Source organism: Solea solea, chromosome 9 (genome assembly GCF_958295425.1).
Source record: "Solea solea chromosome 9, fSolSol10.1, whole genome shotgun sequence".
In the NCBI taxonomy this organism is placed as follows: domain Eukaryota; kingdom Metazoa; phylum Chordata; class Actinopteri; order Pleuronectiformes; family Soleidae; genus Solea; species Solea solea.
The window spans coordinates 18,813,553-18,837,939 of record NC_081142.1 but is presented as its reverse complement, the minus strand read 5'-3'; the positions used below and the strand labels follow the sequence as shown (position 1 = coordinate 18,837,939).

At 40.1% G+C, this 24,387-nt stretch overlaps 3 protein-coding genes and 21 non-coding genes across 25 annotated transcripts; 22 read left to right on the top strand and 2 right to left on the bottom strand.

Annotated features, from left to right (window-relative positions):
- Positions 1–3,254: 3,254 nt before the first annotated feature.
- On the top strand, positions 3,255–3,326 carry trnap-agg (transfer RNA proline (anticodon AGG)). The gene has a single exon. It is a non-coding gene; the product is annotated as a tRNA-Pro (tRNA).
- Positions 3,327–3,708: 382 nt separating this feature from the next.
- Positions 3,709–3,780, top strand: trnap-cgg (transfer RNA proline (anticodon CGG)). The gene has a single exon. It is a non-coding gene; the product is annotated as a tRNA-Pro (tRNA).
- Positions 3,781–4,292: 512 nt separating this feature from the next.
- trnap-cgg (transfer RNA proline (anticodon CGG)) lies at positions 4,293–4,364 on the top strand. Its single transcript has one exon. It is a non-coding gene; the product is annotated as a tRNA-Pro (tRNA).
- Positions 4,365–4,984: 620 nt separating this feature from the next.
- Positions 4,985–5,056, top strand: trnap-cgg (transfer RNA proline (anticodon CGG)). The gene has a single exon. It is a non-coding gene; the product is annotated as a tRNA-Pro (tRNA).
- Positions 5,057–5,618: 562 nt separating this feature from the next.
- Positions 5,619–5,690, top strand: trnap-agg (transfer RNA proline (anticodon AGG)). The gene has a single exon. It is a non-coding gene; the product is annotated as a tRNA-Pro (tRNA).
- Positions 5,691–6,037: 347 nt separating this feature from the next.
- Positions 6,038–6,109, top strand: trnap-cgg (transfer RNA proline (anticodon CGG)). Its single transcript has one exon. It is a non-coding gene; the product is annotated as a tRNA-Pro (tRNA).
- Positions 6,110–6,562: 453 nt separating this feature from the next.
- trnap-cgg (transfer RNA proline (anticodon CGG)) lies at positions 6,563–6,634 on the top strand. The gene has a single exon. It is a non-coding gene; the product is annotated as a tRNA-Pro (tRNA).
- A 537-nt stretch (positions 6,635–7,171) lies between these two features.
- On the top strand, positions 7,172–7,243 carry trnap-agg (transfer RNA proline (anticodon AGG)). The gene has a single exon. It is a non-coding gene; the product is annotated as a tRNA-Pro (tRNA).
- Positions 7,244–7,634: 391 nt separating this feature from the next.
- On the top strand, positions 7,635–7,706 carry trnap-ugg (transfer RNA proline (anticodon UGG)). The gene has a single exon. It is a non-coding gene; the product is annotated as a tRNA-Pro (tRNA).
- Positions 7,707–8,236: 530 nt separating this feature from the next.
- On the top strand, positions 8,237–8,308 carry trnap-cgg (transfer RNA proline (anticodon CGG)). The gene has a single exon. It is a non-coding gene; the product is annotated as a tRNA-Pro (tRNA).
- A 380-nt stretch (positions 8,309–8,688) lies between these two features.
- Positions 8,689–8,760, top strand: trnap-cgg (transfer RNA proline (anticodon CGG)). The gene has a single exon. It is a non-coding gene; the product is annotated as a tRNA-Pro (tRNA).
- A 426-nt stretch (positions 8,761–9,186) lies between these two features.
- Positions 9,187–9,258, top strand: trnap-cgg (transfer RNA proline (anticodon CGG)). The gene has a single exon. It is a non-coding gene; the product is annotated as a tRNA-Pro (tRNA).
- A 453-nt stretch (positions 9,259–9,711) lies between these two features.
- Positions 9,712–9,783, top strand: trnap-cgg (transfer RNA proline (anticodon CGG)). Its single transcript has one exon. It is a non-coding gene; the product is annotated as a tRNA-Pro (tRNA).
- A 537-nt stretch (positions 9,784–10,320) lies between these two features.
- Positions 10,321–10,392, top strand: trnap-agg (transfer RNA proline (anticodon AGG)). Its single transcript has one exon. It is a non-coding gene; the product is annotated as a tRNA-Pro (tRNA).
- A 391-nt stretch (positions 10,393–10,783) lies between these two features.
- Positions 10,784–10,855, top strand: trnap-ugg (transfer RNA proline (anticodon UGG)). The gene has a single exon. It is a non-coding gene; the product is annotated as a tRNA-Pro (tRNA).
- Positions 10,856–11,385: 530 nt separating this feature from the next.
- Positions 11,386–11,457, top strand: trnap-cgg (transfer RNA proline (anticodon CGG)). The gene has a single exon. It is a non-coding gene; the product is annotated as a tRNA-Pro (tRNA).
- Positions 11,458–11,842: 385 nt separating this feature from the next.
- Positions 11,843–11,914, top strand: trnap-cgg (transfer RNA proline (anticodon CGG)). The gene has a single exon. It is a non-coding gene; the product is annotated as a tRNA-Pro (tRNA).
- Positions 11,915–12,340: 426 nt separating this feature from the next.
- trnap-cgg (transfer RNA proline (anticodon CGG)) lies at positions 12,341–12,412 on the top strand. The gene has a single exon. It is a non-coding gene; the product is annotated as a tRNA-Pro (tRNA).
- Positions 12,413–12,874: 462 nt separating this feature from the next.
- On the top strand, positions 12,875–12,946 carry trnap-cgg (transfer RNA proline (anticodon CGG)). Its single transcript has one exon. It is a non-coding gene; the product is annotated as a tRNA-Pro (tRNA).
- A 537-nt stretch (positions 12,947–13,483) lies between these two features.
- On the top strand, positions 13,484–13,555 carry trnap-agg (transfer RNA proline (anticodon AGG)). Its single transcript has one exon. It is a non-coding gene; the product is annotated as a tRNA-Pro (tRNA).
- Positions 13,556–14,080: 525 nt separating this feature from the next.
- On the top strand, positions 14,081–14,152 carry trnap-cgg (transfer RNA proline (anticodon CGG)). Its single transcript has one exon. It is a non-coding gene; the product is annotated as a tRNA-Pro (tRNA).
- A 1,340-nt stretch (positions 14,153–15,492) lies between these two features.
- Positions 15,493–19,454, bottom strand: ncbp2 (nuclear cap binding protein subunit 2). 2 transcript variants are annotated; one of them, XM_058637538.1, is made up of 5 exons: positions 19,293–19,454; positions 18,908–18,994; positions 18,542–18,667; positions 18,072–18,245; positions 15,493–15,993 (listed from the first exon to the last, which is right to left on the bottom strand). In XM_058637538.1, exons 1-5 carry the CDS (start codon positions 19,365–19,367, stop codon positions 15,895–15,897), a joined length of 561 nt encoding a protein of 186 aa, XP_058493521.1. In that variant the 5' UTR covers positions 19,368–19,454; the 3' UTR covers positions 15,493–15,894. The 2 variants fall into 2 exon arrangements, with proteins under 2 accessions (XP_058493521.1, XP_058493522.1); XM_058637539.1 differs by having other exon boundaries at positions 18,072–18,210; positions 18,573–18,667; positions 19,293–19,452.
- Positions 19,455–20,270: 816 nt separating this feature from the next.
- On the bottom strand, positions 20,271–22,047 carry fkbp2 (FKBP prolyl isomerase 2). Its single transcript, XM_058639463.1, has 2 exons — positions 21,442–22,047; positions 20,271–20,671 (listed from the first exon to the last, which is right to left on the bottom strand). The coding sequence occupies exon 1, from the start codon at positions 21,895–21,897 to the stop codon at positions 21,478–21,480; it is 420 nt and encodes a 139-aa protein (XP_058495446.1). The 5' UTR covers positions 21,898–22,047; the 3' UTR covers positions 20,271–20,671; positions 21,442–21,477.
- An 18-nt stretch (positions 22,048–22,065) lies between these two features.
- On the top strand, positions 22,066–23,291 carry ncbp2as2 (NCBP2 antisense 2 (head to head)). Its single transcript, XM_058639464.1, has 2 exons — positions 22,066–22,194; positions 22,328–23,291. Exon 2 carries the CDS (start codon positions 22,401–22,403, stop codon positions 22,704–22,706), a length of 306 nt encoding a protein of 101 aa, XP_058495447.1. The 5' UTR covers positions 22,066–22,194; positions 22,328–22,400; the 3' UTR covers positions 22,707–23,291.
- Positions 23,292–24,387: the final 1,096 nt, after the last annotated feature.

Sequence of the window (24,387 nt, the reverse complement as noted above, 5' to 3'; positions counted from 1 at the left end):
AGGACGCCAAGATTTCCACTATACAGTTGTAGCACAGCACGGCACAGCAGGGCTTGACTCTACACGGTTTGGGTCGGCTGAGCGGGTTGTGATTCGGATCACAATCACCAGCTTTCGGCAGGGTTAGGTTTAGACTCCTCTGTTAAATATTGAGATTTTAGAAATTCCCTTGCTAAATGTTGGAGATTAACAGGATGTTTTCGGGATTTTTAAGACTTTTTATCTGATCTACAGCTCGGCATTGTTCGGTTTGATTCTAGCGGTGGGCGACACGCTTATGACTCTTCCAATGAAGATCAATCAGTGGCCGACAGTCTGTCTACATCACATTTTAGTATCGGCTCAGCTCGCTTGGAACCTCACCAGAGCAGTTACTAAGAAAGTACCAGGTACTTGGTACTATTGCTAATGGAAAAGCAAAAAAAAAAAAAAAAGCCAGAGTAGAATCGAGTCGTCACTACAACTGTATTGAGGAAAAGCGCCATATGTAGCCTTCAGTCAGCATCAAAACTGAAAAGATGTTTGGTTTGTCCATTGTGGACTACTTGCTGACCTGCCTCCTGAAAACAACAGTGACATTTTCCGTCCTTGCCTCTAAATGGAGGAAAACAAAGCCGGAGTTCTCCATTTTTAAAGAAAATAACTTTTGGACAATAATCTTACCTCTTTAAAATCAAAGCAAAGTTTCTCCTCGGAGCCTATAATGAACTTAAAATACTTGTTTTAGACTCCATTTACCTAATTTATTTTTGTCTAATTAAAGCTCTCATATTGCTATGTGCACAGTACACTGTGTGGTATTTTTTGTTAAAATTATTCCGTATGCCACAAAGTTTTGTAAACTTCACATTTTCAATAAAAATAAAAAGTCAGTAAAATGATGTTTGTATCTGCAGGCAACTGTGTCATTCACTCACCTGCCCTTCACGGCAGTTTTCATGTCCTGCAGAGAAAAAACACGGTGGATCCAGTGCTGATCTGTCAATCATCATGACCATAAAACTTTGTGTTGGATTTTTGTTTGTTTTTCACTTCTATCTCCATGCACTGCTTCTTCTTTGATAAGTCATATACATTTTTACTGATAATCTTAGACAGTAGTAAAACTCCACAGTTCATCTCCCTCTGAGTGACAGCTTTGGCTCAGTTTTATGTAAGATGTTGTCTCTGTCAGCATCATTATCATCATCACGAGTTCCTCACAGGTGGCAGACTCTTATTTCGAGGATACAACTTGCATTTATATTCCACAAATATGTCCACGGAGTTGACATATTTTGAGTTGTCTGATGTGTTATCTCGCCGCCTGAGCTGCCACACACACACACACGCACACAAACACACACACATAGACAGGTGACTGTCTGTCTGCCTGTCAAACACTATGAAAAACACACTATTTATCAAACTGTTATTGTCTTGTGGCAAAAACAAAATCACGGGAAGAACAAGTAACTAAGTAGTTTAACTGCAGACCTAACACAAGTACTTTTGGTGAGTTCCAGTTGTACTCTGAAGTAGGAATTTCTGATTTTAGAGGACGTTCCTTCAACTGGAACGTCTCCTCAAGTCGGATTTCCAACTTGGAAAGTCAGAGTCAATAAAGTAACTTTCTTCCCATTCATTTCATTACTTTACATTGTTAATATGGACATACAAACTGTTGTAAAAGAAAAAAAAAAAAAGTTATTTCACACATGAAGTTGGGACATTGCAGGGGTTGCATGATCAAAAGTCACACTGGACAGCTCCAAGGTCAGATCTTTAGATGAGCCGTGTGAGGACACAGCAGGAGAAACTGTGGCTAATCCAAAGCGAGTGAGTGGGCAAACAGACGCCACCATTCACCTCAACATTCTCCTGCTGTTGTGATTGCGTCATGACCGCCGATCTCCAGCTGTGTTCGTCATATGAACAACAACAAACTCTGGAGAACACAAGTCTCGGGACGTTCTCTGCTAATGGCAGACAGATAGGACAATTATCGTGAGACAAAGTGAGGTATTTCAAGGTTTTTCTGTCCAAACAGCCTCTCATTAGCATAATGTCTCATTAATTCTGGGTTCTGGCCGTGGCGCTGTCTGATTCTCACTTGACCCCATTTGAACTTTTTTTGCGCCTGACTTTCATAATAGCTAATGTGCTGTAATAAAAATAGCTTATCTCCAAGAACCAAATCATCATTGTGGGCACATCATCAGTGAGCTGCACTTCTTTGGCTGCACGAGCATGAGAGTAGATCATTCTCCAGGCTTCCGTTTAAATAGCAAATAGGCAAACTTTGGATAAAAGACAGATCATTTATGTTACCGAGGCCAGAATCAAATACTTTTCGCAAAACTTACAATAGACAATTATGCTCAAAGACTAAAATGTCACAAGATAAACAGAAACTGCGGTGGCGCAAAAGCATCCTTTTTAACCCAGTCTGTCAAATGTGTTAATTTCACTGCTTTTAACAAGAGTATTTTTTCTAGTTTTCTTTTTCATAAAAGCAAATGTATTCATTTTTTTATGACTATTATCGTTTACCTTCAGCTAAGTAGATCAGCAGTTTACCTATTTCATAAATGTTCACTAAGCTCTTCCCACAGTGTTGTACTGTATATTAAACCAGAATTCTGTTGTTTTTGAACCTCTGAGTTTTTGTTTCAACTGTTTATCCTTTTGTTTGCATGAGAATTTCATCATATAGTTTGAACTGTGCACCACAATTTTGACTTGGGATAAATAGTTTCCATGGTTTACTCGTATATTTTTAAACATGGCTTGAAGGTAACCAAGGTAACCGGTTCATTAGGAACCTTCCTCGAATTGGGAGCAGTGCCTGGGGAGCAATGGAGGTTAGGGTACCTTGCTCAGAAGCACTACACCGACAACCCTCTAGTTACAACACACTGCTGTTCTTGACCTTCACACAGTCATTGTATGTAAACTGTGTACATGACTGTGGGGTCACTATCACATGTTTTCTGTCCCTGATTTATTCCAAAGAACTCCATCTCCTCTTCTGCCATCTAGTGTTCAGTTTCAAAAGCTGCATCGAGAGGATGCTGTGAAAGATGAGGTGTCATGAGAACTATGTTCAGTCAATTCAATTTACCACAGGGGAACTCTGAACACACAGCACAGGAGTATGACTACAACAAATAACAGATTAAATAGTTATTAATCACAACGCTAAACCCCAAACTATTTTGATAATGAATTATGGATTATTTATAAAAATGATAGGCTGCCAGGTAATGAGCAAGGGCTTGTTGGTCTAGGGGTATGATTCTCGCTTAGGGTGCAAGAGGTCCCGGGTTCAAATCCCGGACAAGCCCTCGTAATAAATTGAAGATTATTTTTCTCCTAAAGCAACAAATTAACTGCTCTTCTTCTGTTGTCACTTCAAACTGATTCAATTCACTCACATTCACAATGGGAGGCCTTGAATTACCAATAACTGGAAATTGTTCAGCTGCTAAACTGATCCAAGAAGACAGAAGGGGGGAAATGTCAAACCCCTGTCTGGACTGTAAAGCTGCCAGGAGAGACTCAGATATCACACTGTGACACAATACGTAGATTAAGAGTCAAATGCTATTTGGTGCACACAACCTTTACAGTACCAGAGTGAAGCTGAACATGGATCCTGGTCTGTCCCACTGACCCTGAAATCTGTTCCACGGCAAAAAAATTATAAGCGTATATCCTTTGTATAAGGGCTTGTTGGTCTAGGGGTATGATTCTCGCTTCGGGTGCGAGAGGTCCCGGGTTCAAATCCCGGACAAGCCCTTGTGATAGCTTTACAATTAATGCTCTAGGGAAAACAATGAACTGCTCTTCATCTAGGATACAGATAAATTATATTCAATTCAATAATAATTGGACTTTGTCCATCTGTGAAACTGATCCAAGAGATCAGTAGCAGTGTTTCCAGGGGAAAAGTCAAACCACAATCAGGACTGAAAAGCTACCAGGACAGACTATGACATATTAATTGGGTCAGACGCTATAGTTAAAGCTACTACAGTGAATATTTCTACAATGTGTGTCAAATATGTGTATACGCTCTGAAGCAGCAGGATGAGCTCAACTAAATATCATGCATGGACGTTAGAGTAGTAAATGATACTGTTACATTTTTGCTGGTGAGCAAATCTGCCCATTTGTGAGGTTTGGTGCACACAACCTTTACAGTAGCAGAGTGAATCTGAACATGAATCCTGGCAAATCTCAGTCTGTCCCACTGACCCTGAAATCTGCTACACAGTAAAAAAATTATAGTCTGATATCATGTAAACAAGGGCTTGTTGGTCTAGGGGTATGATTCTCGCTTCGGGTGTGAGAGGTCCCGGGTTCAAATCCCGGACAAGCCCTTGTGATAGCTTTACAATTAATTCTCTAGGGAAAACAATGAAGTGCTCTTTGTCTGGAATAAATATGTATTGATTACATTTTTCTACACAATAATCCCCATTGATTAAGGGCCAGATGCTATAATTGAAGCTGAGAGATAAACTCCCTCTCAAGGAAGTGATAAAAAATAGTTTTTCTTCTGCAGTAAATACAGACTGATAAAATGCACGTTCAGTTTTTGTCCTTGAATGAAGAACAATTGGAAATTGTCCAGCAGGTAAACTGCTCCGAAAGAACAGTAATAGCACTGATTGGGGGAAAATGTCCAACCACAATCAGGACTGAGAAACTGCCACGAGAGACTCAGATATCTGACTATGACACAATATATTGATTTAGTGACCGACGCTATAGTTAAAGCTACTTCAGTGAATATTTATACAATGTGCAAGTCAAATATTTGTACATAAGAAGGGTTTTATTCCAGCTACGATCGAGCAGGATGAGCAAATCTGCCCATTTGTGAGGTTTGGTGCACACAACAGTAGCAGAGTGAATCTGAATATGGATCCTGGTCTGTCCCACTGACCCTGAATTCTGCTACGTGGTAAAAATCGTAGGCTTTTTTCATAAAAACAAGGGCTTGTTGGTCTAGGGGTATGATTCTCGCTTCGGGTGCGAGAGGTCCCGGGTTCAAATCCCGGACAAGCCCTTGTGGTAGCTTTACAATTAATTCTATTGGGAAAACAATGAAGTGCTCTTTGTCTGGAATAAATACACATTGATTGAATTGTCTTACATTCAATAATAACTGGACTTTGTCCATCTGCTAAACTGATCCAAAAGAACAGTAATATAACTGTTGGGGGGGAAGGAAATGTCAAACCACAATCAGGACTGAAAAGCTGTCAGGAGAGACTCAGATATCTGACTACAACACAATAATCCCCATTGACTAAGGGTCAGGTGCTATGATTGAAGCTGCTATAGTGAATATTTAGCAATGACAACATGTATAACTGGCAAATCCCGGACTACAACCTGAAGCAGCAGGATGAGCTCAACAAAATGTCACGCTTGGAAGTTACAGTAGTAAATGATACTGTTACATTTTTGTTAGTGAGCAAATCTGCCCATTTGTGAGGTTTGGTGCACACAACCTTTACAGTAGCAGAGTGAATCTGAACATGGATCCTGGCAAATCTCAGTCTGTCCCACTGACCCTGAAATCTGCTATGCAGTAAAAAATTATAGTCTGATACCATGTGAACAAGGGCTTGTTGGTCTAGGGGTATGATTCTCGCTTAGGGTGCGAGAGGTCCCGGGTTCAAATCCTGGACAAGCCCTCGTAATAAATTGAAGATTAATTTTCTCCTAAAGCAACAAATTAACTGCTCCTCTTCTGTTGTCACTTCAAACTGATTCAATTCACTCACATTCACAATGGGAGTCCTTGAATAACCAATAACTGGAAATTGTCCAGCTGCTAAACTGATCCAAGAAGACAATAGAGACAGGAGAGACTCAGATATCACACTGTGACACATTACGTAGATTAAGAGTCAAATGCTATTTGGTGCACACAACCTTTACAGTACCAGAGTGAAGCTGAACATGGATCCTGGTCTGTCCCACTGACCCTGAAATATGTTACACGGCAAAAAAAGTAATAAGCTAATATACTTCGTATAGGGGCTTGTTGGTCTAGGGGTATGATTCTCGCTTCGGGTGCGAGAGGTCCTGGGTTCAACTCCCGGACAAACCCTTTCAATAACTTTGAGGAAAACAACAAAGTGCTCTTCTTGGGGAGAAAATACAAATTAATTCAATTCACAGTGAATGAAACAACAATTGGAAGTTGTCCAGCAATGTTATAGGGAGGAAATGTCAAACCGCTACCAGGAGAGACTCAGATATCAGAATAAAACTTAATAATTCCTACTGATTAAGGGTCAGACATTATAATTAAAGCTAATAAAGTGACTATTTCTACACTCTGAAGCAGCAGGATGAGCTCATCTAAATATCATGCTTAGACTTTACAACAGTAAATAATACTGTTACACGTTTGTTGGTGAGCAAATCTGCCCATTTGTGAGGTTTGGTGCACACAACCTTTAAAGTAGCAGAGTGAATCTGAACATGGATCCTGGCAAATCTCAGTCTGTCCCACTGACCCTGACCTGGCAAAAATCATAGGCTTTTTCATAAAAACAAGGGCTTGTTGGTCTAGGGGTATGATTCTCGCTTCGGGTGCGAGAGGTCCCGGGTTCAAATCCCGGACAAGCCCTTGTGGTAGCTTTACAATTAATTCTCTTGGGAAAACAATGAAGTGCTCTTTGTCTGGAATAAATACACATTGATTGAATTGTCTTACATTCAATAATAACTGGACTTTGTCCATCTGCTGAACTGATCCAAAAGAACAGTAATATAACTGTTGGGGGGGAAGGAAATGTCAAACCACAATCAGGACTGAAAAGCTGTCAGGAGAGACTCAGATATCTGACTACAACACAATAATCCCCATTGACTAAGGGTCAGGTGCTATGATTGAAGCTGCTATAGTGAATATTTAGCAATGACAACATGTATAACTGGCAAATCCCGGACTACAACCTGAAGCAGCAGGATGAGCTCAACAAAATGTCACGCTTGGACGTTACAGTAGCAAATGATACAGTGCCAATTGGTGAGGTTTTGTGCACACAACCTTTACAGTAGCAGAGTGAATCTGAACATGGATCCTGGCAAATCTCAGTCTGTCCCACTGACCCAGAAATCTGCTACGCAGTAAAAGATTATAGTCTGATACCATGTAAACAAGGGCTTGTTGGTCTAGGGGTATGATTCTCGCTTAGGGTGCGAGAGGTCCGGGGTTCAAATCCCGGACAAGCCCTCATAATAAATTGAAGATTAATTTTCTCCTAAAGCAACAAATTAACTGCTCTTCTTCTGTAGTCACTTCAAACTGATTCAATTCACTCACATTCACAATGTGAGGCCTTGAATTACCAATAACTGGAAATTGTTCAGCTGCTAAACTGCTTCAAGAAGACAGAAGGGGGGAAATGTCAAACCCCTGTCTGGACTGTAAAGCTGGCAGGAGAGACTCAGATATCACACTGTGACACAATACGTAGATTAAAAGTCAAATGCTACTTGGTGCACACAACCTTTACAGTACCAGAGTGAAGCTGAACATGGATCCTAGCAAATCTCAGTCTGTCCCACTGACCCTGAAATCTACTACACAGTTAAAAATTATAGTCTGATATCATGTAAACAAGGGCTTGTTGGTCTAGGGGTATGATTCTCGCTTTGGGTGCGAGAGGTCCCGGGTTCAAATCCCGGACAAGCCCGTGTGATGACTTTAATTAATGGTACATGAGAGATAAACTCCCTCTCAAGGAAGTGATAAAAAATAGTTTTTCTTCTGCAGTAAATACAGACTGATAAAATGCACATTCAGTTTGTGTCCTTGAAAGAAGAACAATTGGAAATTGTCCAGCAGGTAAACTGCTCCGAAAGAACAGTAATAGCACTTATTGGGGGAAAATGTCCAACCACAATCAGGACTGAGAAACTGCCACGAGAGACTCCGATATCTGACTATGACACAATATATTGATTTAGTGACCGACGCTATAATTAAAGCTACTTTAGTGAATATTTATACAATGTGCAAGTCAAATATTTGTACATAAGAAGGGTTTTATTCCAGCTACGATCGAGCAGGATGAGCAAATCTGCCCATTTGTGAGGTTTGGTGCACACAACCTTTAAAGTAGCAGAGTGAATCTGAACATGGATCCTGGCAGATCTCAGTCTGTCCCACTGACCCTGAATTCTGCTACGTGGTAAAAATCATAGGATTTTTCATAAAAACAAGGGCTTGTTGGTCTAGGGGTATGATTCTCGCTTCGGGTGCGAGAGGTCCCGGGTTCAAATCCCGGACAAGCTCTCATAAAAACTTAAAGATAATTCTCTCCTAAAGCAACAAATTAACTGTTCTTCTTCTGTTGTCACTTCAAACTGATTCAATTCACTCACATTCACAATGTGAGGCCTTGAATTACCAATAACTGGAAATTGTCCAGCTGCTAAACTGATCAAAGAAGACAGTAGGGGGAAATGTCAAACCCCTGTCTGGACTGTAAAGCTGCCAGGAGAGACTCAGATATCACACTGTGACACAATACGTAGATTAAGAGTCAAATGCTATTTGGTGCACACAACCTTTACAGTACCAGAGTGAAGCTGAACATGGATCCTGGTCTGTCCCACTGACCCTGAAATCTGTTCCACGGCAAAAAAATTATAAGCGTATATCCTTTGTATAAGGGCTTGTTGGTCTAGGGGTATGATTCTCGCTTCGGGTGCGAGAGGTCCCGGGTTCAAATCCTGGACAAGCCCTTGTGATAGCTTTACAATTAATTCTCTAGGGAAAACAATGAAGTGCTCTTTGTCTGGAATAAATATGTATTGATTACATTTTTCTACAACACAATAATCCCCATTGATTAAGGGCCAGATCTTATAATTGAAGCTGCTACAGTGAATATTTAGCAATGACAACATGTATAATTGGCAAATCCCAGACTACGACCTGAAGCAGCAGGATGAGCTCAACTAAATGTCACGCTTGAACGTTACAGTAGTAAATGATACTGTTACATTTTTTTTAGTGAGCAAATCTGCCCATTTGTGAGGTTTGGTGCACACAACCTTTACAGTAGCAGAGTGAATCTGAACATGGATCCTAGCAAATCTCAGTCTGTCCCACTGACCCTGAAATCTGCTACACAGTAAAAAATTATAGTCTGATATCATGTAAACAAGGGCTTGTTGGTCTAGGGGTATGATTCTCGCTTCGGGTGCGAGAGGTCCTGGGTTCAACTCCCGGACAAACCCTTTCAATAACTTTGAGGAAAACAACAAAGTGCTCTTCTTGGGGAGAAAATACAAATTAATTCAATTCACAGTGAATGAAACAACAATTGGAAATTGTCCACCAATGTTATGGGTAGGAAATGTCAAACCGCTACCAGGAGAGACTCAGATATCAGAATAAAACTTAATAATTCCTACTGATTAAGGGTCAGACATTATAATTAAAGCTAATAAAGTGACTATTTCTACACTCTGAAGCAGCAGGATGAGCTCATCTAAATATCATGCTTAGACTTTACAACAGTAAATAATACTGTTACACGTTTGTTGGTGAGCAAATCTGCCCATTTGTGAGGTTTGGTGCACACAACCTTTAAAGTAGCAGAGTGAATCTGAACATGGATCCTGGCAAATCTCAGTCTGTCCCACTGACCCTGACCTGGCAAAAATCATAGGCTTTTTCATAAAAACAAGGGCTTGTTGGTCTAGGGGTATGATTCTCGCTTCGGGTGCGAGAGGTCCCGGGTTCAAATCCCGGACAAGCCCTTGTGGTAGCTTTACAATTAATTCTCTTGGGAAAACAATGAAGTGCTCTTTGTCTGGAATAAATACACATTGATTGAATTGTCTTACATTCAATAATAACTGGACTTTGTCCATCTGCTGAACTGATCCAAAAGAACAGTAATATAACTGTTGGGGGGGAAGGAAATGTCAAACCACAATCAGGACTGAAAAGCTGTCAGGAGAGACTCAGATATCTGACTACAACACAATAATCCCCATTGACTAAGGGTCAGGTGCTATGATTGAAGCTGCTATAGTGAATATTTAGCAATGACAACATGTATAACTGGCAAATCCCGGACTACAACCTGAAGCAGCAGGATGAGCTCAACAAAATGTCACGCTTGGACGTTACAGTAGCAAATGATACAGTGCCAATTGGTGAGGTTTTGTGCACACAACCTTTACAGTAGCAGAGTGAATCTGAACATGGATCCTGGCAAATCTCAGTCTGTCCCACTGACCCAGAAATCTGCTACGCAGTAAAAGATTATAGTCTGATACCATGTAAACAAGGGCTTGTTGGTCTAGGGGTATGATTCTCGCTTAGGGTGCGAGAGGTCCGGGGTTCAAATCCCGGACAAGCCCTCATAATAAATTGAAGATTAATTTTCTCCTAAAGCAACAAATTAACTGCTCTTCTTCTGTAGTCACTTCAAACTGATTCAATTCACTCACATTCACAATGTGAGGCCTTGAATTACCAATAACTGGAAATTGTTCAGCTGCTAAACTGCTTCAAGAAGACAGAAGGGGGGAAATGTCAAACCCCTGTCTGGACTGTAAAGCTGGCAGGAGAGACTCAGATATCACACTGTGACACAATACGTAGATTAAAAGTCAAATGCTATTTGGTGCACACAACCTTTACAGTAGCAGAGTGAATCTGAACATGGATCCTAGCAAATCTCAGTCTGTCCCACTGACCCTGAAATCTACTACACAGTTAAAAATTATAGTCTGATATCATGTAAACAAGGGCTTGTTGGTCTAGGGGTATGATTCTCGCTTTGGGTGCGAGAGGTCCCGGGTTCAAATCCCGGACAAGCCCGTGTGATGACTTTAATTAATGGTACATGAGAGATAAACTCCCTCTCAAGGAAGTGATAAAAAATAGTTTTTCTTCTGCAGTAAATACAGACTGATAAAATGCACATTCAGTTTGTGTCCTTGAAAGAAGAACAATTGGAAATTGTCCAGCAGGTAAACTGCTCCGAAAGAACAGTAATAGCACTTATTGGGGGAAAATGTCCAACCACAATCAGGACTGAGAAACTGCCACGAGAGACTCCGATATCTGACTATGACACAATATATTGATTTAGTGACCGACGCTATAATTAAAGCTACTTTAGTGAATATTTATACAATGTGCAAGTCAAATATTTGTACATAAGAAGGGTTTTATTCCAGCTACGATCGAGCAGGATGAGCAAATCTGCCCATTTGTGAGGTTTGGTGCACACAACCTTTAAAGTAGCAGAGTGAATCTGAACATGGATCCTGGCAGATCTCAGTCTGTCCCACTGACCCTGAATTCTGCTACGTGGTAAAAATCATAGGATTTTTCATAAAAACAAGGGCTTGTTGGTCTAGGGGTATGATTCTCGCTTCGGGTGCGAGAGGTCCCGGGTTCAAATCCCGGACAAGCTCTCATAAAAACTTAAAGATAATTCTCTCCTAAAGCAACAAATTAACTGTTCTTCTTCTGTTGTCACTTCAAACTGATTCGATTCAATTCACTCACATTCACAATGTGAGGCCTTGAATTACCAATAACTGGAAATTGTCCAGCTGCTAAACTGATCAAAGAAGACAGTAGGGGGAAATGTCAAACCCCTGTCTGGACTGTAAAGCTGCCAGGAGAGACTCAGATATCACACTGTGACACAATACGTAGATTAAGAGTCAAATGCTATTTGGTGCACACAACCTTTACAGTACCAGAGTGAAGCTGAACATGGATCCTGGTCTGTCCCACTGACCCTGAAATCTGTTCCACGGCAAAAAAATTATAAGCGTATATCCTTTGTATAAGGGCTTGTTGGTCTAGGGGTATGATTCTCGCTTCGGGTGCGAGAGGTCCCGGGTTCAAATCCTGGACAAGCCCTTGTGATAGCTTTACAATTAATTCTCTAGGGAAAACAATGAAGTGCTCTTTGTCTGGAATAAATATGTATTGATTACATTTTTCTACAACACAATAATCCCCATTGATTAAGGGCCAGATCTTATAATTGAAGCTGCTACAGTGAATATTTAGCAATGACAACATGTATAATTGGCAAATCCCAGACTACGACCTGAAGCAGCAGGATGAGCTCAACTAAATGTCACGCTTGAACGTTACAGTAGTAAATGATACTGTTACATTTTTTTTAGTGAGCAAATCTGCCCATTTGTGAGGTTTGGTGCACACAACCTTTACAGTAGCAGAGTGAATCTGAACATGGATCCTAGCAAATCTCAGTCTGTCCCACTGACCCTGAAATCTGCTACACAGTAAAAAATTATAGTCTGATATCATGTAAACAAGGGCTTGTTGGTCTAGGGGTATGATTCTCGCTTCGGGTGCGAGAGGTCCTGGGTTCAACTCCCGGACAAACCCTTTCAATAACTTTGAGGAAAACAACAAAGTGCTCTTCTTGGGGAGAAAATACAAATTAATTCAATTCACAGTGAATGAAACAACAATTGGAAATTGTCCACCAATGTTATGGGTAGGAAATGTCAAACCGCTACCAGGAGAGACTCAGATATCAGAATAAAACTTAATAATTCCTACTGATTAAGGGTCAGACATTATAATTAAAGCTAATAAAGTGACTATTTCTACACTCTGAAGCAGCAGGATGAGCTCATCTAAATATCATGCTTAGACTTTACAACAGTAAATAATACTGTTACACGTTTGTTGGTGAGCAAATCTGCCCATTTGTGAGGTTTGGTGCACACAACCTTTAAAGTAGCAGAGTGAATCTGAACATGGATCCTGGCAAATCTCAGTCTGTCCCACTGACCCTGAATTCTGCTACGTGGCAAAAATCATAGGCTTTTTCATAAAAACAAGGGCTTGTTGGTCTAGGGGTATGATTCTCGCTTCGGGTGCGAGAGGTCCCGGGTTCAAATCCCGGACAAGCCCTTGTGGTAGCTTTACAATTAATTCTCTTGGGAAAACAATGAAGTGCTCTTTGTCTGGAATAAATACACATTGATTGAACTGTCTTACATTCAATAATAACTGGACTTTGTCCATCTGCTAAACTGATCCAAAAGAACAGTAATATAACTGTTGGGGGGGAAGGAAACGTCAAACCACAATCAGGACTGAAAAGCTGTCAGGAGAGACTCAGATATCTGACTACAACACAATAATCCCCATTGACTAAGGGTCAGGTGCTATAATTGAAGCTGCTATAGTGAATATTTAGCAATGACAACATGTATAACTGGCAAATCCCGGACTACAACCTGAAGCAGCAGGATGAGCTCAACAAAATGTCACACTTGGACGTTACAATAGCAAACGACACAGTGCCAATTGGTGAGGTTTGGTGCACACAACCTTTACAGTAGCAGAGTGAACCTGAACATGGATCCTGGCAAATCTCAGTCTGTCCCACTGACCCTGAAATCTGCTATGCAGTAAAAAATGATAGTCTGATAAACTGTAAACAAGGGCTTGTTGGTCTAGGGGTATGATTCTCGCTTAGGGTGCGAGAGGTCCTGGGTTCAAATCCCAGATAAGCCCTTGCGATGACTTTAATTAATGGTACATGAGAGATAAACTCCCTCTCAAGGAAGAGAGGGAAAAAACGCTCTTCAACTGCAGTAAATACAAACTGATAAAATGCATGTTCAGTTTTTGTCCTTGAATGAAGAACAATTGGAAATTGTCCAGCAGGTAAACTGCTCCGAAAGAACAGTAATAGCACTGATTGCGGGAAAATGTTAAACCACAATCAGGACTGAGAAACTGCCACGAGACTCAGATATCTGACTATGACACAATATAGTGATTTAGTGACAGATGCTATAATTAAAGCTACTTCAGTGAATATTTATATTTTATATTTATACAATGTGCAATATTTGTACATAAGAAGGGTTTTAGTCCAGCTACGATCGAGCACGATGAGCAAATCTGCCAATTTGTGAGGTTTGGTGCACACAACAGTAGCAGAGTGAATCTGAACATGGATCCTGGTCTGTCCCACTGACCCTGAAATCTGCTACACTGCAAAAAACAATTATAAGTTAATATGCTTGGTATAAGGGCTTGTTGGTCTAGGGGTATGATTCTCGCTTCGGGTGCGAGAGGTCCCGGGTTCAACTCCCGGACAAGCCCTTGCAATAACCTTAACATAAACTCTCTAAGGAAAACAACGAAATATTCTTCTTCTGGAGTAAATACAAATCAATTAAATTCACCCACATTCACAGTGAATAACTAAAAACTAGAAATTGTCAGACACTGTAACTCAAGCTGCTGCAGTAAATCTTTAGCAAAGCCAATATGTATAACAAGGGTTTTATTCCAGCTACGATTTGAAGCAGCACATTTGTGAGGTTCGGTGCACACAACCTCTACAGTAGCAGAGTGAATCTGAACATGGATCCTGGCAAATCTCAGTCTGTCCCACTGACCCAGAAATCTGCTGTGCGGTACAAATTACAGGCTGATTCCATAAACATAAGGGCTTGATGGTCTAGGGGTATGATTCTCGCTTTGGGCGTGAGAGGTCCTTAGAGGACCTTAAAGACCTCTCTTTAAGGTCCTCCCTCTAAAACAATGAAGTGTTCCTCCTCAGGAGCAAATTCAAATTGATTTGGTTCATTCACAATGTGAGTCCTTGAATGAAGAAGAAATTGTTACCGTTATAAAAAATAATTGTGTTTTTGCCAAACCACAATCAGGACTGAAAAGCTGCCTGGAGAGACTCAGATATCAGACGACAACACAATAATCCCCATTGATTTAGTGACAGGGGCTGTAATTAAAGCTGCTCGAGTGAATAATTAGCAAAGACAGTATGTGTCTCAAATATAATACGTGTATATTGGAAGGGTTTTATTCCAGCGACAACAATCTGAAGCAACAGGATGAGCTCAACTAAATGTCACGTTTAGACTGTCCAGGAGTAAATGATACTGTTCCATTTTTGTTGGCGAGCAAATGTCACGGGGCTCGTTAGTCTTGGGGTATGAGTATCACTTTGAGTGTGGGAGGTCCTGGGTTCAAATCATAGACAAGCTCTTGCAATAACTTTGCTTAATGGGATCTTAAAGATCTCAAATTCACAGGAGTCTTTGAAAAATCATTCATTGGAAATTGTTCAGCTGGCAAACTGATCTAAGAAGACACTAGCAGTTTGTGTGTGTGGGAGGGGAATAATCAGATATGAGGATATAGCACTAAATCTCCCATTATTTTGTGTAGGTCCTTATAAATAAAGCTGCTACAGTGAATATGTTTTACATTACCAATGACGACATGTGACAAGAGAGAAAGAAAAAAAAAAAACTTAATTCAAATTCATGAAAAGGCCAAAACTTGACACCACTAGCTCACGGGGAAAAAAAAAAAAGTATAAACTCACATCACAACCAAGATTATCATTTAAATAAAGTTGACTGACACTGAACTCACATATTGTGACTAGGGAAAAAACTGCTACACCCCAAACGTCGAAGAAAAACCTTTATTTAAAAAAAAAAGTATTCACAATTTGGGAAACAAAATGTCATTCATGTAAGTCAGGAAGTCACTTTACTATTATTGGAACTAACATTGTCCTTTTGATATTTTAAATAACCCAAGTCAATGCACCCTATCGGAGTATTCCACTCTGTGTGTGTGTGTGTGTGGGGGGGGGGAGACAATGAGTTCTGACCTGTGCTACCATGGAGACAGATGCTAATGTCCAGTGGTTCGCGCAGGTCTGCAGTGGAGAGTTTAATGTGAGCACTGGCACAAACAGTCTGTGTTGGCATGATCTGGTATTTATTTCAGTCCAGAACTTAACGGTGGAGCTCTGTGTGGTCCAGGCAGTCTGCTGTGGTCGTGGTCATGTCCATTTTTTTTTTTTATTAAAAAGTATGACGTGGCTCTACAATTGGATGCTGCTGAGCCAGTTTACCATAGCCGCCTCTGGCTGGGTCGTAGTCCTGTCTGTACTCGTCTCTCACCTACACAGATACATATATACACAAGTACAAAGAGACAGACATGACTGTACCATTTATATTAACAACAATTAAAAAAGGTCCACACTTGTGTCTTTATTTTAAGCAATTTTGTGTTTTTTTCCCCCTGAAAAACAGAAAACTACCACTTTGTACAAAATCTGTTGTTAGGGTTTTAGTAGTAATCACATAAAATCAGCACAATTAGGTTGAACAACATTTTAACACTTTGACTCTCTATTTCAATAATATTACTACTTTTATTGATCCCCACAGGGGGAAATTTAGAAATGGGAGCTATTGTAGTTTTTTCTAAGTTATTGTAATTTGTGACTGAGATTCTTTTTTGCTTTTAATGTTGTAAAACGTCAAGGATAAAGAGAAGTTTACACACAATGATCTGCATCATCATTACATACTGCTGTGCATGTGGGGTGGTTTTCTGCTCACATACCATATGAGTATTATTTTATGGAAATGTTTTTTAACTAAACCCCCTCTTCTGCAGCCAACTCTGTCCAACAATGCCTGCTTTTGAAAAATGCCAAGAAGTGGACTGAGACCTGAGTGAGGGAGAAAGTGGAGCAGAGTTGCAGATGTCTAACGAGGTGCAGAGAGGAAGGCGCCAGATCAAAAGTGTTGCCTTTTAAAAACAGGGGGAGGAGTCTAGGACAACAAGCCTCACGCTGATAAGACAAGAGAGCGATGAAAGAGTGAACCTCACAAATGCAGAAGCTGAGGGGCAATAGATGTTGCTGATGTTTTATCACAACATCAATATTTTACACTAAAGTGTGAAGATTTGTGCCTGAATCAACAAATAACATTGGTAGATATACAAATACATGGGTTTACAGCAGAAAAAGTGGTTCCGAAGTTTAGTTTAAGTCCACTGTCCCACATTTAGGTTGTTTTTTTTTTTAACACTTTCACACAAACGTTATTGAATACTTCAATACTTCTGACAAGATTATGTTTGTTGTATTTGTAAACTGCATAATAAAGACTTTCATTTTTCAAATGCCATGAGCAACAGTAATGCTTATCTTTCCAAAGGCCATGGTGAATCATGCATAATTCATTTCGGAAGTTGGAGCACTTTCTAAATATCATACTGATGTATTAAAATGCCATCATACGGTGTACCTTTTTTTCCCCTGCGCAATTCCAGTACATGTCATTTTTCAAAATGTCATAGTCTGTCGTGTTTTATATTGCAACTGAAAAACGCTGCTCTAAAGACAATTTCTACACAGACAGACAAAGCAAGTAATAAGGGGAACCTTGTTATCGATCCATACTGGCAAACACTGCCAACCAAGGTCTTTTTTTTACTTCATTTTATACAATGTATCCCTCCTTGTTTTGCTTTTAATATAAGCTGGAGTTAAACAGATATGGATTTTTGAAAAGTACACAAGCCTTTTTGATTTGAAGCCCCCGACGTGAAGTCCATTTGAATTAGAGTCGATTTCTCCTCTGCCAAAGTGAACATTCAGTGTTTCCCACTGAATTGTGTCTCTGGCAAAAGGTCAGTTTAATTCTACCCATGGGATATTACATGACTGAACTGATATCCAGCTGAATGAAAAAACATTCAGAAATGTGTTCCCGAAACCTATTAAACTACATGAGATTACAGCAGTCTAATATTGGCAAAGCACCAATAATTCAATATATTGGCTGATAGCCATTTATTAGTATCTATAAGGGAAGTTTCCTTCAGATAACCAACCGTTTTTTATGTTCATCAACCTTAAAATACGAATTAATGTGTTTACAGAGGATTTTTAATGACACAAAATGACAAAAACCTTCACATTCCCTGTACTTTTCAGATTTTCTAACAGATAAAAGTAGATTTTTGGATAGTAGTTTAATATATTAATATTCTTGCTTAATTATTTTAGATTTATTCAAGTCTTTTGGTTTTGTTTGTATGTGTGGTTTGAGTTGGCCATAGAGCCATAAATTGTAATCACCCTTACAATACTCTTAAATATAGAAGCCTGTAGGCATCCACACCGAGATAGTTATGTTCAGCTATGTACTCGTTAACAAGGACATATCAGAATCCTCACCTGTCCTCCAGATTTGCCACGACCGTACTGTCGTCCCTCCTTGAAGCCGGCATCCCAGTCTGTCCTGATGATCCGGTCGTCCAGCCGTGTGCCATTAATGAAGCGCATGGCATGTTCTGCATCACCACGTGTGTAATATCTGGTATCACCAGGGTTAAGGTCCATCAGAGGAACCTAAAGACTCATCAACCCATCTCATTCTGCTGTGGTGAAACTGACATGACATTGTTTTCATAGTTGATTAACGTGTCGATTATTTTCTCAATTTAACACTCAAACCGATTAATCAATTATCAAACAACTTGACGATGATGTTTATTTAAAACACGCATGGATACACAGTCTAATGCCAGGTGTGAACCTACAAAACTAAGAGCTACACATTTGAAACTGGTTTTCTCAGGACACTCATCTGTTTACATCAGATTTAAAAGGCATGGTGTGTTTTCTGTGTGGGTGAATGCAAGTACCTGATTTAAAGTTTCATATTTAAAAGGATACTCCACAAAGACGAACCCACAGGCCGTCTTTTTGACTTTATCCAGGCCGATGATGATGCGTTTAACGTCTCCACTTTTAGAAAACAGCTCATGAACCTGTTCATCAATAACAAAAACAAAAAAACAAAAGTGAGAATTGTAGTTAAAATATAGACTTCAAACTTCAACTAATAGAAATAAGTTCAAGAGATTGCATTTCAATATTATCCTTTTGTCTGCTTTAAATAAACATTATCGAAATAAAAGCTCACTAACTACCAGAGTCAAAAGCATTCAGGGTCCATAGTAAAAACCAGTGATGTACTCAGTAATAATGTCAGTGCACAGTGAACATACCTGCTCCTCTGTGGTGTAGAAGGAAAGGTTCCCCACGTACAAAGTGTTGCTCTGTTTCAACAGCTTCTCCTGATCATAGCGGTTTCCCTGAAAATACAAATATATAACGTATATAACGAATATAACGTAAACTCTAGGTAGTGATTAAATCAAGTTACGAATCCAAACACGTAAACCATACAACACTAGGAAAATGCCCTCAAAACAAAGTAGAACAAGAACACAATTCAACATTAAAACACAAACTCAAAGTCGAAGTATTGTAGGATTCTTTCCTTGCTATGATCTATTGTTTGTTAGCCGTTGCTAATTGCTACTCGAAAAAGAACTCGCCACGCTGACAGCAAAATCCACGGAAAAGAAACGCCATAATGCAGTTATATACCTTAAAATGCTGGTCTCTGTACTGACTAATGTCAATGTAAGAGTCGCTAGTTAAAGCGTTCAGTTTGGCGGACATGATGAAGAAGTCGCGGTCAGGTCTGCTGCTAATTCAACCACCGGTAATGCGGTAGCTTCTTTTCCGGGTCATGTGCCCCACATGTGAAATACTCCGGGTAGAGCCCACGACTGGAACCATTTCATTATACGCCAGTCAAATTGCGCCCCCCCTTGGTACATGATGGCATGCTTAAATAAATAAATAAATAAATAAATAAATAAATAAATAAATAAATAAATAAATAAATAAATAAATAAATAAATATAAACCCGTATTTGTTGTGAAAAATAGAGCACGTTTGACACGTAAAATAAAAAAACAGACACAACATTCAGACATTAATGTGAGAGTGACTGTTCCAGGTTTGTTAAAGTACTCAAAAAAGTCACATGACTACTGAAACTGAAAGTTCAACCGTGAGATGTGGTGCCACGCCATTGGCTGAGTTGTTTGTCCCAGTGCGAAACTGCAACAAACAATAGATATAAAGAATATACTAATATGTTCACTAATTTACTGCTATAAAGGTATTTTGGCCCATAAAATGTAATCACTTAATGTTTTGTCTATTCAGGCCACTTTTTGCAAACCAAACAGATGGTTTTGCATGAAAATCTCAGTTTCAGAACAACCATGCCACATTCAAAGTCACTTAAATCACGTGTCTTTCCCATTTTGATGCTCAGTTTGACAAAGTCTGAGTTATACTGGAAATCCACTGTGTGGCTAGCATCATAGCCAATTAGATGTTTCATATGCAGTGCAGTTGATCGGGTGTAATAATTAAAAAAGGTGTTTAGCGAATAAATCAGATGTCACATTATACATTCTTTATAAAAATATATATATATATATATATATATATATATATATATATATATATATATATACTGTCTAAACAAACACATCAGAGAAGAAATGTTCCCATAAGGTCATTTTTTATTATCAGAGTACAAACACTGCCTGACAGTTTGATTTAATCAACAACCTAAAGTATATTGTAAAAGGAATACATGGCTACGACATGAAGTCATTTATAAATCACAGAAAACACGAGATAAAACAAAAGAGCATGGTGTTATGGTCGAATACTGGGCTCAGCTGCTGTCAATCCCAATCATGTTAATCAAGGATACAGTCAGTTATTGAGTCATACAACAACTTCATTCCAATTATTCAGAGCGTAATATGTAAAGCCACTGAGGAGAGGACAGTGGCTCTGCAGGGGGGTGTCCTGGTGTCCGTCCACTCAGCTCCCACATTTGTCATGTTGTTGTCATCAAAGGTCTATCTCCAACTAATGTTGCAGCACTTTCTGGAACCTGAAAGAAAATGACACAACACTAAAACATTAATCCTACAAAAAAGCATCTAGCCCTAGTTGCTGATGTTTTACATCATGCCGTGAATATGTTTTGTTGACTAAAAGTGTTCCATTTATCTTATTCTCTGCTTCCTGTCCATGGACAAGAGATGAAAATAAGCTTAGCGCAAACTCTAATGCAGCCATAAAAGGTGTACAGTGTCCTTGTCAACTAAACTATTACAATAAATGATATAATAACCATTTAATTAACGGTTTATTCTCATGTGGCCTGGTATCTAATCAGTTATGGTATATTTTCAAGCAACACCAACAGTTGGTTTGTTGTTACATTCTGTTTACCAGCAGCTTTTAAGCTTAACTCTTTTCATTTTGTGATGAAACCTGTTTAGTGCTTCTTACAGTTGTCCATATGTTTTATGTATTATATAACTTTTGAGTTTCTCATTGTGAACTGTGTATCATTCCATATCATGACAAACACTTTTACTTTGAAATTCTGTGAAATATCACGACAAATATCCCGTTTGCGTTATTGTGATGGAATATTGTGATATGATTTTAAGCTAATGTCCTACATAGTTATGACCTGACTGGACACTCATTGGCCCCCAGGTCGTTTGAGTTTGAGACCCCTGGTATATCGACATCGGTTATCGGCCCAAGAACGCACGATATATCGGCATATCGGCCCTAGTTTAATGTGCTACAATTTGAATCCATAAAATAAATATAAGTGGCACATGACTGTAGGGAACTTTATCGTACGTGTAGAAAACAGCCTTCCTCTCCAGCTCTTCGTCATCACAGGTCGGATCTCCTGTCGATGCTGAGCAGCTCCACCTCGAAGATGAGCGTTGCTCCTCCGGGGATCTTCGGCGGAGCTCCCCGATCTCCGTAGCCCAGCTCGGAGGGGATGACCAGCTTCCTCTTCTCGCCCTCGCACATGCCCAGCAGGCCCTGGTCCCAGCCTTTGATCACCTGCCCGGTGCCCAGGGTGAAGGTGAAGGGCCTGTCGCGGGGGATGCTGCTGTCAAACTCCGTGCCGTCCTCCAGCTTGCCCGTGTAGTGCATGTTGAGCACGTCTCCTTTACGGGACTTAATCGGACAATTGTCCACTCGCTTCTTGATGCCGATCTGCAGCTTCTTCTTCTTCTCGGCTCCGCTCGCCGCCGCCGGGCTCAGAGTCAGCAGCGTCACCGCAAACAGCAAAAACATCCGCATGACTGCAACCGTTCACAGCGTATCCACGTGTGGTTTGGAGACTGAACTCAAAGCTCAATAAAGAAAATCTGAGGGGGGTTGTAAAGGAAATGAGCTGGGAAACGTTTCCACAATACCGGCTGGTGTTACCAGAGAAAACGTCCGGATTGTTGTAGATTTTTTTTTTTGGAAGTTAGCTTCACATTCGTTAATGTTTCAGTAGATACTATTGGCATCGCGTTCGCTCTCCAACGTTAAGCCAACTTCAACCAGGCTCTGACATCCGGTAGAAGCTGACGGTCATCTACTCCAGCTAAGGTGAGTTCGTTTTTTTTTTATGTCTAATTATTTGTTTTTTTACAACTTAACCGCACTTTTCATGATTGTGTACGCTGCTCTTGAATAATTAACACTGGTAGTTCACTAACGGCTAACGTTGGCATCATTTCAGGGCTGAACTTCATTCACTTTGGACGGGAATGTTAGGTGTGCCGGCGCGGCTAACCCAGTAAACATTCGACAGAATGCTCTCTCGTATGTTGTTCACGCTCATCAACAACCTCCGCGTCGTCGAGAAGTTGGCTGAGTCTCGCCCGATTCGCAGGGCGGCACAGCTCACGGCTTATGCCATCACCAAGGCCCAGATAGCCGGCCGGGATGCTTCGGGGCGGGTTATGCGGTCCCAGACAATGCGACAGGTCCGAGACGAGGCGGGCAAAGTCCCCAGTGACCTGGGTGAGGTGGGCACCCGGCTCAGGAGAGTCAAAGATACGTTTGTGAACGAGGTGAAGGAGGGATGGAAGGATGGCTCCAGACAGATAAAGAAATGATGGAGACAGCCTTGATGCAGGATGTTCAAGTGACTTGGAGCAAAACTGACAATATTCAATGTTTTTTTTTCTTACTGGTATTGAAAAGATAAACAGCAGAAACGAGAACAACAACAACAACAACAACAACAACAATTAAAGAGTTTGGTTGGAAGTGATGTTGGTAATTTATGGCCAGATCACATGTGTTAAACATTGAGTACCTAAGTCAATTCACTGTAGTGACATTTCTGAAAACACATGGACATTTGCATGTTTCGTTTTCCAGAAAACCTGATGTAAAGGAACTAAGGTTACGTGCACACCACTACAGTCAACTCCAGCTGTCACTACAAAGACCTCAGGAACTGCACTTTAACAGCTTCATGTGAACCAATAATCAAAACCACACAGTGGTATCCTGATAACAAAATAAATAGATATGTTTTCTTTCTTTCTTTCAAAGACACTGATCCTACTGGAGACCTTTTGACATGAAGTTGTCAGTGGAAATTCTATGTGTATTTAGGGGGATTTGGTATGTGTGACAATAAATGAATAATTTCACACCAATTGTACAAATAAAGATGGATTATAACACATGAACTGGGAGACTTTCATTTGGCGGAAACTCGCACATGGCACGTTTTGAGGTCGTCTTTGCAATTTATAGTTCAAATCAGGTTGTGAACCAGAAAAACAGGACAACAAAGTGGAATTTGACCTTCATTGGACAGACTGATGTGATGCAGTGTTTGAACACTAGGTGGAGCTGTATTCACATTTATTTGTTGGCGAGAAAGTAAAGTCCATCCGTCTTCTACTGCTGTGTGCTCCACATGAGGGTCACTGGTGCCAATCCCAGTTGACATGGGGCAAAAGTATAGAGACAAACAACCTTTACCTCTCACACTCATACCTATACAGTCAATTTAGCGTGTCCAATTTGCCTAAAAAGTGAAGTCTCCCCTTGGATTTCAGAGTAAAATTCAATGCAGTAGCAGCGTTAAGTGACATCACTTGTGTTGAAGCAAATAGTAAATGATTAAAGGGGTGGATTATGGTCACTTGGCCAGATTTGGTCGCCTCCTGACTAGGCCTGAATGAGGCCTTCAAAAACTGCTGTTACAGTAACCACAGCAAATCTGTTGAGTCTGGAGTTCACAGTTCACTGCCCATCAAACTGTAACCTCCTTTTTCCTTCAGTTTTGCAACAGCGGAAGGAGAATTACAGGCGTTTACAACCCAAGCGACACTTTGATAAGAACATCAGGCCATTTTATGGCACCATTTGAGATTTTAAACACAGCAGTGACAAAACAGCAGAGTGAGCTGTTTTCTGAGGGTGTGACTTTTAAATGTCAGACTCCTGCACGTACACTTGTTGCATCTGTCTCACGCCTGCTGGCATATTCAGTCATGGTCTCCAACTACTGTTGAGTTTGACCTGTGACGATCAGCAATCAAATAAAATAATACGGCAAGAATAACATGCCTTTCTCAACAAAAAGGAATACAAGGAACTATACTCCTTGTGTTATATGTATTTGAATCATCAAATGTACTTAATAAATCAATACTCAAGCAAGTGTGAACACATTTGTCAGTTGCAGGTGAATTTCTTTAAAAACTATCTGGAAAAAATAAATAAAATACAAATTTTTACCACTGATCTCGTCATTTAAATACCTATATTTATAGA